Source organism: Serinus canaria, chromosome 1 (genome assembly GCF_022539315.1).
Source record: "Serinus canaria isolate serCan28SL12 chromosome 1, serCan2020, whole genome shotgun sequence".
NCBI classification, from domain to species: Eukaryota; Metazoa; Chordata; class Aves; order Passeriformes; family Fringillidae; genus Serinus; species Serinus canaria.
The window spans coordinates 30203904-30219414 of NC_066313.1; the positions used below are offsets into that span (position 1 = coordinate 30203904).

A 15511-nucleotide genomic window follows, 5' to 3' on the forward strand; every position below is an offset into this window, starting at 1 on the left:
AAGTTGATGGGCTTGGTGTTTAGAAGTGTAAACAAAGTGGACCTGGGTGTGAAACCTAAGTGCTAGCTTTGACAAATGACACTTTGTGGAGAGGGAAGTGAGCGCAGAAACAACTTTTTACTAGCTTGAACAAAGATTACATTTCATCAAGTTTCTTTCTGAGTGACTCCTGCTCTGCTTGTTATTGTTTATCTGAACAGCCTCCAGATTTAAGAGCCAAACACACCCTGTAATTTAGCACCCGTCTCCCTCAGGGTATGATTAAGCTGGGAGCTGATGAAAAAGTTTCTGACTTCAGCTCCCATTATCCTGAAGAATTTCCGGCTGCAGAGATTTTGATTAGCAGACACTTGACACCACAGTATAGGAACCAGGTATGAGCTCAGGCAGAGTGAACCCCCTGGTACTGTGAACAGCCCCACTAACCTCTTTCTCACCACTCATAATATCCATTTTGACTAGGTCAGTTGTTTGACTTCTAAAGCTTTATGGAAGGACTTTTACCTCCATTGCCTCCATTCACGACCAAATTCCATGTTTGGATCCTTTCCAGTGAACCAAAATAAACCATCTTTCTTCAGCGCTGAGCATGCATCACTCCAGTGTATGTGACAGGATCCCAAATGGTGGAGAAAGCACAGAGCTCATTGAGGAGAGCCCTTAGCAGTTACACAGACAAATCAAAGGCACAGTGTATGACAGATTATCTGTAATCTGTAATGCACACCATGTACATTTTTTTTTGAGAGTACCAAGAGTAAAGTCAACACTCATTTGTGGGCTCTGACACATGAACAAGCTGTCACAAGGCAGTAAGTTACAACCTATCAGTTACTCTGTTCTCGGTGTGCACAACACTGCTCCACACAGGTTCACCAAATGCCAGTTAGTAGCTGATGTGCACTAACTTGTAAATCTGTCAATGCCTTTTGTCTCTCCTGTCTACATCTGCTGTCCTGCAGGCTTGCAAGGCAGCTCATTTCAACGTGAGGGTAAGCTAGGTAAAAGGTTAACCCTTGAATCAGGAGATATAAAGAGATGCTCAGAGTCTGGTCATGCACTTTGTGATATCATACAGTTGGGATTTACATCGTATGTTAGGCTGGATTACTCCTTCTATCTCTCTTACTAAAAACTTCACAGGCTTTTGCTGGTTATTTTTTTTCCATGGGAACTGGGACTAACCTTCAGTCTATTTACCATATTTTTGCACATCTGATGTGATGACCTTTATTGCTGCCCTGTGGCAGCTGTAAATAGAAAAGACAAGTACAGTGATATTCAGTTCCATATGAGGTAAAAAAGCCATCTTTGTTTTACAATGTGTACTCTTTGTATGGTACTCCAATTTTTCCATCTTTTCTAAAGGGCTAATTTGGTCCATTTGCCATGCCAGATGTGCAGAAGTATTTTAAATATTCAATCAGAATCGCAGTTGTTGTGAAGCAGATAATCACAGACTTGGCTTGGCTATTATTTTTTTTTTAACTGTACTGTTTTTGTGAATATGATAAAACAGAGGCTTGCGAAATGCAGTCTCCACTTCACGGTCTGGGTCCTGGCCCAGACTTGTGGTTTACAAAGCCTTTTGCTGAGTGACAACAAAACAAATTATGCAGTCTCCCTTATGCCTTAAATTTAATATCTCATCTCCTGCTCTCTAATTCAAACCTTCACACTGCACCATGGTTTCCTTTGTAATGAGATAACTCTGAATATTAAGTTTGCATTACACAGAGCTATTATTCACATGCCTGACATCATTACATATGGAACAGTAATCAATAAAACATGGTTTGAGAGGGATTGGATGGCTTGTGGGCATGGGGATCAGTCACCCAAGCCTCTAGGTTTCTGAAAAATATCCATCCAAAGTCAGTAGTGACCAACTGCAGAGCCTTGATGAAAGCCTCAGGCAGCGAGGGCAAAGTCAGGGATGTTCACTGTCTGAGGTGGTCCCATCGTGTCACTGCTGAGTCACTCAGCTGGGGTGGAGGGACGGGACAGGTGCACAATTTGATTTGAAGACAAACAAATATCCCTCTTCAGCCCTGGCACCCCAGATCCAAACCCATTTAATTTGAATTCCAATCCACTCTGGCTGAGTCAGGCTGGCAGATTTCGCTGTCTGTTCTCTACCAGCTGTCAAAAAACAATCTGCCCTGCAGAATCAAGCCCAGATGACTGCTCACTGTGAGAGGTTTATAGGCTCTGTGAAGCCTGACATCTCACATGTGCTCATGTCCTACCTCCATCGTTGTCTTTCCCATCACCGCATGCCGTCTCCATGGAAGTGTCACAGCCTGCTCCTCTCCAGCCCAGCTGGCAGACGCAGTGCCAGCCGTTCATGTCCAGAGTGCATCTGCCATTGCCATTGCACAAGCCAGGGCATCCCTCTGCAAGGCAAACAGCCACACGTTTAAACGCACTCGAAACACAAAGCAACACAGCCTGGAAAGGGCCTCATTAAACAGCTCTTTCCCTTTGCCTTCAGTTGATTTCTCCACTCCCACTTGGTGTCTTCCCACCTGGAATGAACCCACTTTGGTGTCAGGATGGTGCTGACTACTCAATGGGTAGCTGCTTCTGGCTCTCTCAAGAGGCCCTCACAGTATAACCACACTCACTGCACTGAGGAAATGGTGAGTTTCAGGGGGGCACTGAGATACTCCTGCTTCATTGGTTGCAAAAGCAAGGTAGCACATTGCTCTCTGAGCCTCTCAGAACATTTGCTATGTAAGACTAGTATTTTGGGTTACCTAAGTCACATTTGGGATTAAAGTTCACAACACTCAGCAGGATAAAGCAGCTGGCTTTCAATAATACTGAGATCTCAAACTGGTAGGCATTCAAAACCAGCTGAAAGGGAAAGGTAGAAAATATTATAATATAAAATTAATACAGTTTCTTTACTGTAGTAATTTTGGGAGAGATTAATCTCATCTGGTTCAAATTAATCTAAAACTGAGATACCTTTAACTCTCTGTAGTCAGCAGAGACAGAGATTGTCCCAGGGCACAAGTCTCCTCAGGGGGGTTGGTGCTCATAGTGATGAGCTGAAGCATGCTCTGGAAACAGCCACTTCTCCCCAGTGACTAGAGAGAGCCCAGAACAGAGGCACGCATTTTATAGGTGATAAAATTTAGTTAGGGAGGATGAACACCAACCTCCCTGTCTGCTCACTAGGGTTTGGTTTTCTCATCTGATGACCTCCTGCTGAGATATTTGTACTTCTCCCTCACCCCTTCAGGAAAAAAGCAGAGTAATTTCCACAGTAAGCACTGGTGTGAGGGAGGCTGCTTAGCTTAAACCCTTCTGGGGGCTTTTTACCTGTTGAGCTCAAAAATCTTTACCACCAAGCTGTCAGAAATGTAAGAGACACTTAACAGCTTAGGAAACTGAAGTGCAAGGGACTGAAGTGACTGTGAAGGTCACTCAGCAGGACTGACTACACCAGGGAAACAATTCAGTTTTCCTAAGCCCTGTTTTAAAGCTTTCTCTATTTATATGTGTGTAGTGCTATCCTGCCACATAATCTGAGTTTTAAAGGTCATCAGCTTTGCAAGACAGGTTTGTGAACCTGTGTGAATGACACAGATCTATCCTGTGCTTAAGGTCAGTGAAGAGATGTGCACTGTCTCGACACCTGTTTGACCATATGATGTGTGAGGGTCCCCCCAAGGCGGAGCTGGGACTCAATCTAGAGCATCCCATGTCATAGTGTGTCCTGCACTGGGGAAATGGGGCTTAAAAATGCATTTAAAACAAAAAAATGTTTCACAGGAAGCTTTAGAAGTTCACAGAATCTTTCCCAGTGAACAGAAAAAACCAAATAATTTTTCAACAAGTGACTGATTTACATGGACCTAAGGTGGTGAGAAAAAGTCCTTTAGAAGGATCTTAAATATATTTCTCCTTTACAAACAAATTTGTAGCATTTCAGTCTTTTAAAATGTGTATTCTGGGATGTGGCAAATGTGTGTGTATGTGTCAGCATGCTGTTGTGTATTTTGGTACTTATACACCATATTAGTATTTATATACTACAGAAGAGCTATTTGTAGGCAAGGCTGCTTGAAATTCTTCATTTTAATATCTCGCCTTTAGTTACTTACAACAGTGCCAAACTTTTAACCACTTAATTAGATTTTTTCCATGCTACAGCTAATTTATATGTTTGATCCTTTTACTTACTTTTCAGCTGTTTTGAGAATGAAAGAGGAAGAAGTGTATTAACTAACCTCCTAAAATTACTTGGCTAGGTAGGTAATCCTGTTTTGGAGTAGATATATCCAGTTTGGATGAGACTACCCTGACAGCAAAGATAGGAGTTTTCCCCCTCTCTAAAAATCACAGAATCATAGAATGGGTTGGAATGGACCTTAATGGTCATCCAATTCCAATCTCCTTGTCATGGCCAGGGACACCTTCCACTAGACCAGGGAGCTCAAAGTCCCATCCAATTTGGCTCTTCAAGTGATGGGATATCCACAGCCTCTCTGGGCAACCTGTGCTATTGCTTTAATTTGTCTAGATGAAAAGCCTCTGAAGAAATCTTGCTTTATGTGTATACTGGATGGCTCCATTAGAGATTGGCAGGTGCATCACCACCGAGCACACCTCTTGTTTTTACTCCTTGGACTTTACAACCTTTGTCAAAAAGTTCTCTTCTATCCTACAGTTTCAGAGACTGGACAGAACAAAGGGGCTGTAGCATTGACCTGGACAGGAGTGAAGTGAGAACCAGAAAGAGTTGGATGAACTTGAAGACACCATGATCTTGGCTCATTGAGAAGTGCCCAGGAAATGTAAGGGAAAACTAATCTACCTATAAAAATGAAGACCTCATACAGAACTGCATGTGCTCTACTCTCCCAGGCTTAGGAAAAAGGGAATTTGGAGTGGCAGAAAACAGATGATATAGTTTGGTTGAGGTACCTTTGGCATCTAAGGAAATGGGAAGAGCTTGAGTTGTCTCTCCTTGGACAATAGTGGCTGAAAAGACTATGATTTTTTTTTCCCAAAAGTTAATGAAACACATAAACATCGAGAAGGGAAAACTTCTTAAAAGCTATTTAAGGTAAAGAGAGTATTGCTGGCACAAGAACAAATGGACATCAACCAAGTATGAATAAATTCTGGCTGGAAATTAGGAAAAAAAATCATTTGCAAGGATCAAAGGAAAGAAGTTCTGGAGCAGACTCCCTGTGGGAGTGTTAAGGAGAAGATTCTTCAGTTACTTTTCCATAGAGCTTGGTAAATTTATATAAAGTTTTACACAATGTGTCCTTGCCAGAAGAAGACTAGACTCTAACTAAAGAGGAGACCTCTTTAAATCCTATGTGTTTGAATTTTGTGTGCAATTCATTGTCTATATGAAACATGCTTGAGAGTATTTGAATGGACTTTCAGGATTTACTCTGAAATCTTGATCTGGACTCATAGAAAATAAGCCAAGCATTTCAGAAAGAGGACAAGCAGAGGAAAAGGAGAGGAGAGCAAGTATCTCCTAAGATTATGCCTTCCCAAAATATCTATTCTTCTTCTTGAGTACTACGGGAATCCAGGGTGCTCTGATGAGAGATAAGCATCTGTAGATACCTGAAGTAGGGTAACTCCTACCTGCAATTTTATACTACACTGTCTTGGCACCCTTAAAGTCTAGAAAGTAAGTTTGTCCCTTCCCACTAAGGAGAATGTAATCTCCGGCTCTTAATAGATAAAGCTCTTCCAAGGAACCAGAAAGAACTGCTTCCTGATGACAGAAATGGCTCCTCACAGGTATAGGAATATAGAGATTTTCCAGTGTTTACCATTACATTACACAGTTCATTAAAATTTCAATGCTATGAGGATTAAACCAAACCCCTCTAGTATCATGGTTTGGTAGGAGAGCAGACATTTTAAAGATGCATAGAGAAAGTAAACCATTAATAGGAAAAAAAAATATACAGCAGCTGTTAGAGGACTTGGGCCTTCAGAAAGTTAGAAGACAACAGAGATGCATAAGCCAATATATCCAGGAGAATGGACCTATAAGTACTACCATTTCTGAAGTGGTTCACTGCACAGAGATGTGACCATCACTTACACTACAAAGATAGGATGGTACAATATTCCTCATTCCATAAAAAGTGCACTTCAAAGCACTTGATGAAAAGACGATACAAAATAAACTTTACCCTCTCCTTTCCCCCATGCTGAGGAATAAAGCAAAGAGATCATCTCGTTTCTGAATTGCTTCTGAATGTCACCACAGCAGGATGGCTTAATCCTCAGAGATTTACACCACCATAATCTTGCAGCTCTGATTTCTCATGGCTAGAAGTCACCAATGATCCATTATTCCTGTTTGTGGTGTTAACTGTACTTGGGTGACTAAGAGAATTAAATACATGAATAGGGCTTTTTTGGAAAAGGGGGAGGAAACCCTTTATGCGAGTTTCAAACTTAAGCACATCTAAGCTGCTGAAAGATTCTGGAAGGCATTCACAAAGATGTTTGGTCTGCCATGCAAGTGAGAGAACGGAGCAGGGAAGCAATATAAAAAGTGGGTTAATTTTGAAAAAGAGACGTACAGACCAACAGAGTCAAAAGAGACTGTCACCAGAAGTCATCCTGCAATTTTTAAGACTGTTGGTAAAATAATCTGCTCTTAATGATCTGTACAGTTAAAGCCTTCTCTAATTAGTCTAACTATAAGCAAAATTTACTGGTATTTTTCGTCCAGGCAAACCTCAGTGCCACTTGAAATAAGACTTAGAAGAAAAGGCTATTTATTATCTTTCCTTCACTGTCAATTGGAGAGCCCCTATGGAGGTTCTTATGAAGTCCCAGACAGCAGCTGAGCTCTGGGACAAGTAGGACATGGCTGAATGCAACACATGAAGATGCAAATGCCTGAAGCTTGAGAGAACAACAAATGCTATGAGACCTGCAGAAGCTTCTCTAAGACTAAACATGAGGAGCAAAGCATCAGCTGATCTCTGCAAACTATGAAAGCTTGTCCCAAAACCAACTCAACTCTGAAACTACCACTGTAATATTCTGTGGTGACTGGAATCCAGAAATCTTTAATCAGATGCATCCTCTAATAGGAAGGTTAAGAAGTTACTGACCAGAGCTCATACCCTTGTAACTGTACAAATGAGGGAACTGGCTTTGGTCAGACCTTGGGTTCTCACTTGCTCTCACACTTCAGGAGCAGCCCTTGCAGCCACTCCTGAATTCTAATGTTGTTTGGCAACTTTAAAATTCAAACTAGCTGTTTATATATGCATCACTACAATGTTAATGTGGTTAGTGATTATTTTTGAAGAGTAAGAACTGATATTCAGTAATAGAAATTAATTAAACTGATGCACCATCAGATTCAATGATATTCTGGATGGAGAAACTCTCTCTAAAATCAGCATCTCTTTTAATTATTATTAAAATAATAGGCATCTCTTCTCATTTTAAGCACGACCAGTGTTAATTAGGCCTTACTTTAGGAGACTCTACTCTGAGTCTAGTTAGAGCTTTTTGGTTTAACTATGCTGGTGTTTGCAATTAAAAGTTGCCCTCCAATTTAGGAACAATTCTACATCTTCTCTGACTGACTGGTTTATTGAAAAGCTGTAGGAAAGATTCAGCAGTAAATCAGGCTCACCCTTTGACAACGGGATTACTGGGAAGGGATTTTAACCAGAAAGATGTTAATAATTAAGAAAGCCAAAAGGGCATGAGTAATTTAGTTTTGAAAAATGCACACCATGCAGTTAGCCAAGTAGAAAACCATGTACTTTTAATGTTTCAGCTATTGCTAATCTTTCCAAAAGCAGCCATGCATAGCAAGAGACGATCTTTTATTCTTAGTATGTTACTTAACCTGCTACCTACTGAAAGACTCATTATATATAATGTGTCTTTATTATTGGGCATAAAGGTGAGTCAAAAAGCTACCTAGAGGAAAAATGGCATCTACAAAAGACTTAGATAAAAAAATTGTGCCACTGAATGGGCAAATCAGTACTGAAGGTTCCTTGCCAGGCTCTGCAGGTTGCTTTTTCATCTCTTCTATGCCCTCAATGCTTATCTGCTACTTTTTGATGCAGCTTTCTCCAATACACATTGAGATGAAAAGGAGGAGTCCTGGGGTTTTGAAATGCAAAACACTGAGATGTGGAACATTAACAGCAGGTTCTGATCAGCTCCCTAGTGATGGCCCATATCTTCCACTGAGGATGCCACCATGTTTACTTCATAAGGGCACAATAAACGTCCCTCTTTCCCTGAGCTAAGAAAGAGAATGTACTTTTTCCTCCCAATTTAAATAAAGTCAAACACGGGGTTTTTTTGTGCCAAGCAATGAGAGAAAACTATCACTGTACAATCAACTGATCCATAAAGAGAGGTCCAAGGACAGCTGCCAGTTGCTGCACTACACTGAAGATGGAGGTATTTAAACTATGGACATTTCCTCATCACTAGTATTTGTCTGCTCAAACATTTTGTCTATTTGCAGTTTTTTCTGAAACTGCCTTTAAAAAAAGTAAAAACACTGCATTGTAAATTCACCTAGAGAAGTGAAGTCAGTAGGGCAACCATGTTTCTTGTCATACCACACAAGCCCTATATAGCAAAGACTTCATTTTAACTGCTCGTGGGGTCAATACTTGAGCATATCTGCTCTTCATCCTCAGCCTCTCACAGCTGTTATTTTTGATTGCTTAAAACCTGAAAAGAAGGATAGTACTACAGAAAAAAATTGATTTGTTTAACCTGATTTTTTGGTTTGTTTAACCAGCAAACATGGTGTCAACACTCAGTTGCTGTTAGTGTCAAATCAGCCATGTAGAAAAATATTTAAGTCCAACTCAATAATATTTATTGTCAGACTGTTGTATTTAACCATATGCATGCTATTTCAATATTTCTCAAAAGCTAAGTGCATTGTTGAACTGTCTGTTTCTATTAAAAAGTCCTAAAGCAATTTAGTTTATTGTTCTGATGAACAAGTAACTGATTTTTTTAAAAAACAGCAGGTGATCACTGTTCTTCAACAGTTCAATTCCTTTTCTTCTTTTTTGAAGAAAGACCTGGGTCCTAGACTTGTGTTACACTTACAAATAGGAGCATAAGGTTGGATTTTGTTGTAGTGTACATTAACGTAGCATTCACTAATTTCCACAGATTTTGCAGATTTGAGCAACCAGAGATTTTGGGATCAAAACATTTTTGTATTATGAAAAAAATCCCTCAATATATAATTACTTAAAGCTCCCATGTAAGAGCTGGCAGTTGTGGATCAAAAACATGAAGACTCCACATAGAAAGTGCACTCACCTGTGTTACAAAATGGACCATAGACATTTAATTAAAACACATCACTGTGCAGGGTTCCTGCTGTATTCACAGACACTTGTTTTCTCCTGACTTGCCTCACCTGAGTGGGAAGGATGAGGATGAGAGATGATTTGAAGGGGAGGGCAGGAACCAGGGAATGGGTAGGAACACTGATACGATGTTAACACAGGGTCACAGCACTTACAGAGGTATTTCCTACATAAATGACTGGAAAGTTCATCCTTCCAGACATTAGTGACCACTTTGGTGACAATGAGGAAGGGATGCAACCTCAACACAGCATGTTCACGGTGCATTTTTTAAAAAGAAACACAAAGACAATAGGAAAAATAGGAAGGAAGAGCATACCTTTCACTACCTTATCCAGATAGTGAGCTTGGGAGATAAAAGACAGGACATTTAAGGTAGGATTGAATAAGTGCATTGCGGCTTACTATGAGACTGTGCAGGTGCTAGAAAGGCAAAGGAGAGTTCGCTGCGATATGAAAAGAAAAACCTTGATTATGAGGAGAGAAAAAAGGAAGAAGAGTGGAGCACAGTGCTCCTCAGTCAAATGGCTTGAGAAAGCTGTGTTAAGGCATTCAGTCATCTTTGCTCATTAAGATCAGGAAGAAAAACAGGAAAGTTCCATATATGTATTTATGTGGTTTTATATATATAGGTACATATGTATATGGGTATATATGTATATCAGGATATTGCAATGCTCTGCTCATTTGCACATCTCCCTCCACTTTACTGGCTGCTTTGCACTTCATCAGGAAAGCAGCGACATTTGAAAGTCCTCCATCTTACCTGATTGTCTAATGTTTTTCACACAAAAAGGCACAGTTCCATGACCATACCAGACTGGTACAGGCTATTCCCTGGATCTTTCTAATGGTAATATACTGCATTTAGGTAGCATTTTCTAGCCCCAGATCAATTACTTTACAAATATTAAATTAACCTCATGGCAACTATACCAGATAGGCAAGTAATAATATATTCATTTTAAGGGGCTAAAGAAAAAGTAAAAAAGAAAGTCACAGACATCATGGGAGCAGTCATGTACCCAATTCCCATGAAACACTCATTTGGAAAACTACCTTCTTACTGATTTTCTGGCGTCGAGAAGGCTGGTGGCAAAGACGTCCTGCCTCGCAGAGCCCTGGTTCATGCCAGCAGGCGGCACTCTCTGTCCTAACACTGGTCTTTTTTAATAAAACGGAGGCTCTGAGTCTTGCATTTCTCCATTTCAATAGGTACTTAAACATTATTTCCCTTGTTCTCTTGCCTGCTCCCTGCAATCTCAGCCTCAGTTGTGTCCTGGTACTTTTTGAAGAAGCTTTTGTTCCAGGTTTGTTCACTCAGACTATCTTCCTGGGAGGTCATGGCCCATGCAGGAACTATTTTTCCATCCTGTGAATGTAATGGATCTATGTAGGAATTAAGTGGAGAGGGCTGGGAGAGCTCAACTAGTGCGGGGCAGTTATGAGGCCTGGCAAAGAGGTGGATTAATCATGTTGATGTGGGGGGAGCGATGCAGGAAGCACAGCATCACCATCTGCTTGGATGGTGGCTGAAGCCTAGGAATGTATCTCTTGGATTTTGACATCCACAGCCGCACAACCTGTTAGCTCAGGCAGTCATGTGCAGCTGATGGCAGTGAAGGCAGCTGCCAATGCCAACCACGTGTCAGTTATGTATCAATGTTTTTCTTGTAATTTGAATAATAATGGGGCTTCCTACAGGAGCAGCAGGAATCTTTCTTTTCTAAACCCATACAGGCTGTACTTCTGCCATTAAAATATCTTCTTATTCCCTACTGACACTCCTTTGGAAACCCTGTGGGCATGCAGGACATGCTGAGAAATTATGCAGGAGTTTAGAAGAAAAGCTACTTTTCTAAGGTGTCCTCTGCACTGAAAGGCACCATCACACTCAGCTCGATGTCAACGCCCTACTCCTGGAAGCCACTTTCAAACTGCTAGGGAGGAGCTCCTGTGACCATTTTTCAGTGTGAAAGCCCCCTTGTTTGACAGCCTGAGCTGACTTGGCTTGCTTTTTCTGAAGCACAATGGGAATGATAACATGTACTTCTCTTGGCTTGCAGAGAGGGAGGGAGAGAACAGAAGAGAGGTGAGAGATGCTGCAGGCAGGTCCTTGAGAAGGACTTGTTTCCCACTACACTCTCCTTCTTCATTTCCCAAATATGCTTTTTCCCTTTATCTTTCCTATGAGGTAAAGTGGACAGAGCCTCAGGGAAATCACTGGAGTTAAACTGAGATCACACAAATGTGAAGGAGAGGAGAAAGTAAACATCCATTGCTGAACTAGGGACAGCATGTGAAGTTTATGCCACAGGGTCAGGGAAAACACTGTCTTTGAAGTTAATCTGTGCCTAATATTTACTGGCAAATATGCTGCCAAACTATTTAAGGCCAGATTACCTTCAGATTTATTCAAGATCATGTCAGAACAAAGCAACAAGTGTGTATTTTCCACTGACTGCTATAACCATGGTCTTCTCTTGCCCAAAGGCACCCATCTCAACCAGCCAGGGTGAGTGCCAGAGGGTCTCACACAGCTCAGCTTCTGCTGTGGATGCACTTGAGCACTGACTGTTGGGCAGTGGGTGGAATCACAGAATCATAAGAGTTGGAAAAGACCTCTAAGATCATCGAGTGCAACCACTAACCCAGTACTTCCAGGTCCACCACTAAACCCTGTCCCTAAGCATCACATCTACAAGATAGCAAGAGCCTTCCCCAGACACTGGGAGGCTTATTTTTGTCTTGGGCAATGCATGCATGTTGCTTTATGGATCAAAGGGCACAAGTGATGCGTTAGAAAGCTGGGGAAAAGAGACCAGGATCCACCTGTAATGTGCCCTGTCTGGATTCCAGCTGCTCCAGCAGAAATGGAGAGGCACTGATTACAACCTAAGTTATTCAGAACATGTGTGATTATTTATGCCAGAAGACTGATGAAAGGCAAACTTAAAGGGACAGATTTCTCAAAATTCAGTTTTGCTATCTAAAACAAACCCCAGGCTGATGGCGCCATAAGCAGAAGCCGGTGTGGGACAGGCTGTCTGCCTGCCTGTCTGGGCATTGTTATTGCATCCATCACCCGTGCGTGCCAGGACCAGATTTCCGAAAGGAGTTAAACATGTGGCTTTTGCGGAGATCAATGGGGATTAGGCACTGAGGTGCTTTGAAATCCTTCTAGGTAGGCTGTGGAGTGTTTGGAGAACTAGCTGGTCCCTTAGGTCTCCAGAGACTCTGGAGTATTTAGCTGCAGCAACTGAACTTCCAGAGAGGGCTTTGGTCTTGTGTCCAGGCTGTTCAAGGATAGTGAATATCCCAACTCCACCATAAAGGGAAGCCCCCTCTGCCTGTTATTATGCTGTAGTAATGCTGTATGAATCATAGAAGCTGGAGAGGGAGTTTTCACAAGGGCTTGTAATCATAGGAGAGGGGAGAACAGCCTTTAGCTGCAGGAGGACAGGTTCAGATTGGGTATTTGGAAGAAATTTTTTACACTTAAGGGTGGTGAGGGATTGGCACAGGTTGCCCAGAGAAACTGTGGATGCCTCATCCCTGGAAGTGTTCAAGACAACATTGAATGGGGCTTGAAGCAACCTGGTCAAGTGAAAGATGCCCTATCCATGTTAGTGGAGTTGGAACTAGATGATCTTAAAGGTCCAAACAATTTTGTGATTCTATGACTCTTTATTAAACCCAGGAAATTTTCTGCTCTGCTTCCTGTGAGGCAAACCCATAGAGCAGCCTACTACAGACATGAGCTGTAATTTTGCCTTTCAGAGCTCACAGTAAGAGGGTTTATTTCATCTTTAAACTCGATGCTCCTAAACCCACCATGTTCTCTGGATGTAGTTTGGGCCAGAACAGAAGAAACTTGAATTCCTGCAATGTCTCTAACTAGGGATGAATTAGGAACATGCTGGAGAACCTATCACAGGAGTCTGGCACTGATGATGTTGTCATGGTGTGTTTTGCTCCTTCCAGAAAATGACTGAACCCTTCTGCTGGGTTTCAGGATTCCTGCAGTTAGATAATCAATTTTCTACTCTACTCTCCTGCACTAAGTCTGCTGAATTGGGATGATGAATGCAAGCTTCGGCATCAATTTCCTAGTTGGGAATTAACTGGGGTTACTCTAATGAAATCTCTGAATGCGAGCAATCAAGAGAGTACATTCAGTGACACAACTCTTTGTAGGAGCAAACAAAATTAATCCACCGGGATCAGAATACCTTGAACACCATAAGGAAGAGCCTCCTATGACCTACAAAACAAAAGGATGTCTTACTCTCACACATGCTTGGCAGGAAATGGAAGAAGGGTCTCCTACTGGTCCATTTCCACCGTGTTACCTGCACACACGGCAATACTGGTAAAGCATCACTTCAGCAATGGGGTTTTTTGCTTGTCAGTGCTAAAGCAAACCGGGCCATGACACAGACATATACAGAATTACCATCAACAGAACAATTTGCCATGCAGGGAAATTACACAAGGACAAGGGGAATGCTTTCCATGTACTTAATGTAATTTCAAGTCAATGTCCTTTCATTTGTGCCAACATAACTAGCTTATTACTTCTGCTAAAACCATTCAATTTCCCTGGGTATTCACAACTTTGCCAAATCTCCTTTACATTCTACACATTTATCAGTGAAATATTCTGTAGGAAATAGTGTTTACAGCTTCAGAGGCAGGAGACTATGTACAAATTTGTTTTTAAATCACCATGCAAAGAGATGAGGAGAGAGGAAAGTGAAAAGAAACAGAGTTGCTCCAGCACTTTACATATCCAAGAATGATTCCTAAACCAAGGCAGAGCTGCAACAGGAAGGTAGCAGCACACAAAATGAGAGTGTGCGCCAGTAAAATCTCAATGCTGACTGCATTGCAGTGCTGGCCTTCCCCATAACATTCATACTTTAGAGTGAGGAATACTACAAATAAATTTAATTACCATGAAAGATAAAAGCTTGTTGTTCGAAAACAGTCCAGGCATATCAGCTGTGTGGAGAATTATCATATACTGAACTAATGGCATTTTGGTTTTACAGCAGAACTAATAAAATGGCACTAAGGGGATGAATCAGGCTTTTTTTTTTTTTTTTTTTCCCTGCATAAATAAGTTCCATATAAAACTGTTCCCTGGATTTGGGACCTTTTGCTGATTTTTTTTTTAAACTTTTTCATGAATCTGTGCTGCTTTCCAAATCAAACTGCTTGAATAAAAGGCTATAAAATAATATTATGGAAACAGGATTTCAATTAACACAGGACTGCTCTCTTTTCATTTTAAAGTCATTTAAGAAACGTGGGTTTTTCAATCCCTTTCTCAGGAAAAGAAATGAAAGCTGCTAGGGATATCAACAAGAAAGCAGAATGCAATGTCTAATGAGACAGAGGAAGTTTTAAAGGCTAGATATTTTTCATTAGGGGGATGCATGTGGAGACCATAATGTGATAGGGTGACATTAGCATAAATAAATGATAAGTAGAATTGAGCCGCAGATATGGTTTGTACCATTATCCTAATGCTGAAATTAAAATACTGAGATCAGGCTTCATTTCCTGTCTTTGCGTGTGCAAATGCACCTGGTGTTCAAGCAAGGGAAGTGATGTCTCATGTAACTAAGCTGCTAGTCCACACAATAGCTATGCTGATATTTGCCCAGGTATTGCTAGTGGTTAGTCTTAATGAAGTGTGATTTTTAGTTATCATGACATAATGAAAGTAACATGGAGGTAAATTTTCTTGTTTTTAAAGAACCTGATTAAAATAAAATGACTGAAGGAGAATTTTCATTCTGGAATAATTCTTTTAAAGTCAACCGAATATTTTCAGGTCCACACAGGCATTATTGAGAATAGAACTGGATTCACTAATTTAGTTTTCTATTAATATACAATAAAAGGTATCTGGGGAGTTTAGGGCTACTGATTTAATAGCATGACTACGGAAGAGGAACTGGAGAGGCTAAATGCTTGACAATCAGAAAGAAGGAAGAAGGGAAAATGCATTAAGTAGTTAAGTGAGAGAAGGAAAAAGGTGAAGCCAAGGCAGTTCATTAATGATGCTGCAAATTGCTCAATATGAGAACTGAAGCTCTTTGCATGATTTAGGCATATTGTTGGCT

General features: G+C 41.0%; 1 protein-coding gene across 3 annotated transcripts in view; it reads right to left on the reverse strand.

Annotated features, from left to right (window-relative positions):
- Positions 1-15511, reverse strand: part of TENM4 (teneurin transmembrane protein 4) — a 593501-nt gene that overhangs the window by 104799 nt on the left and 473191 nt on the right. For all 3 annotated transcript variants that reach the window (XM_050973321.1, XM_050973325.1, XM_050973318.1), the window contains one exon: positions 2250-2396. In XM_050973321.1, the coding sequence (XP_050829278.1) occupies positions 2250-2396 (147 nt within the window). The remainder of the gene's footprint in view (positions 1-2249; positions 2397-15511) is intronic.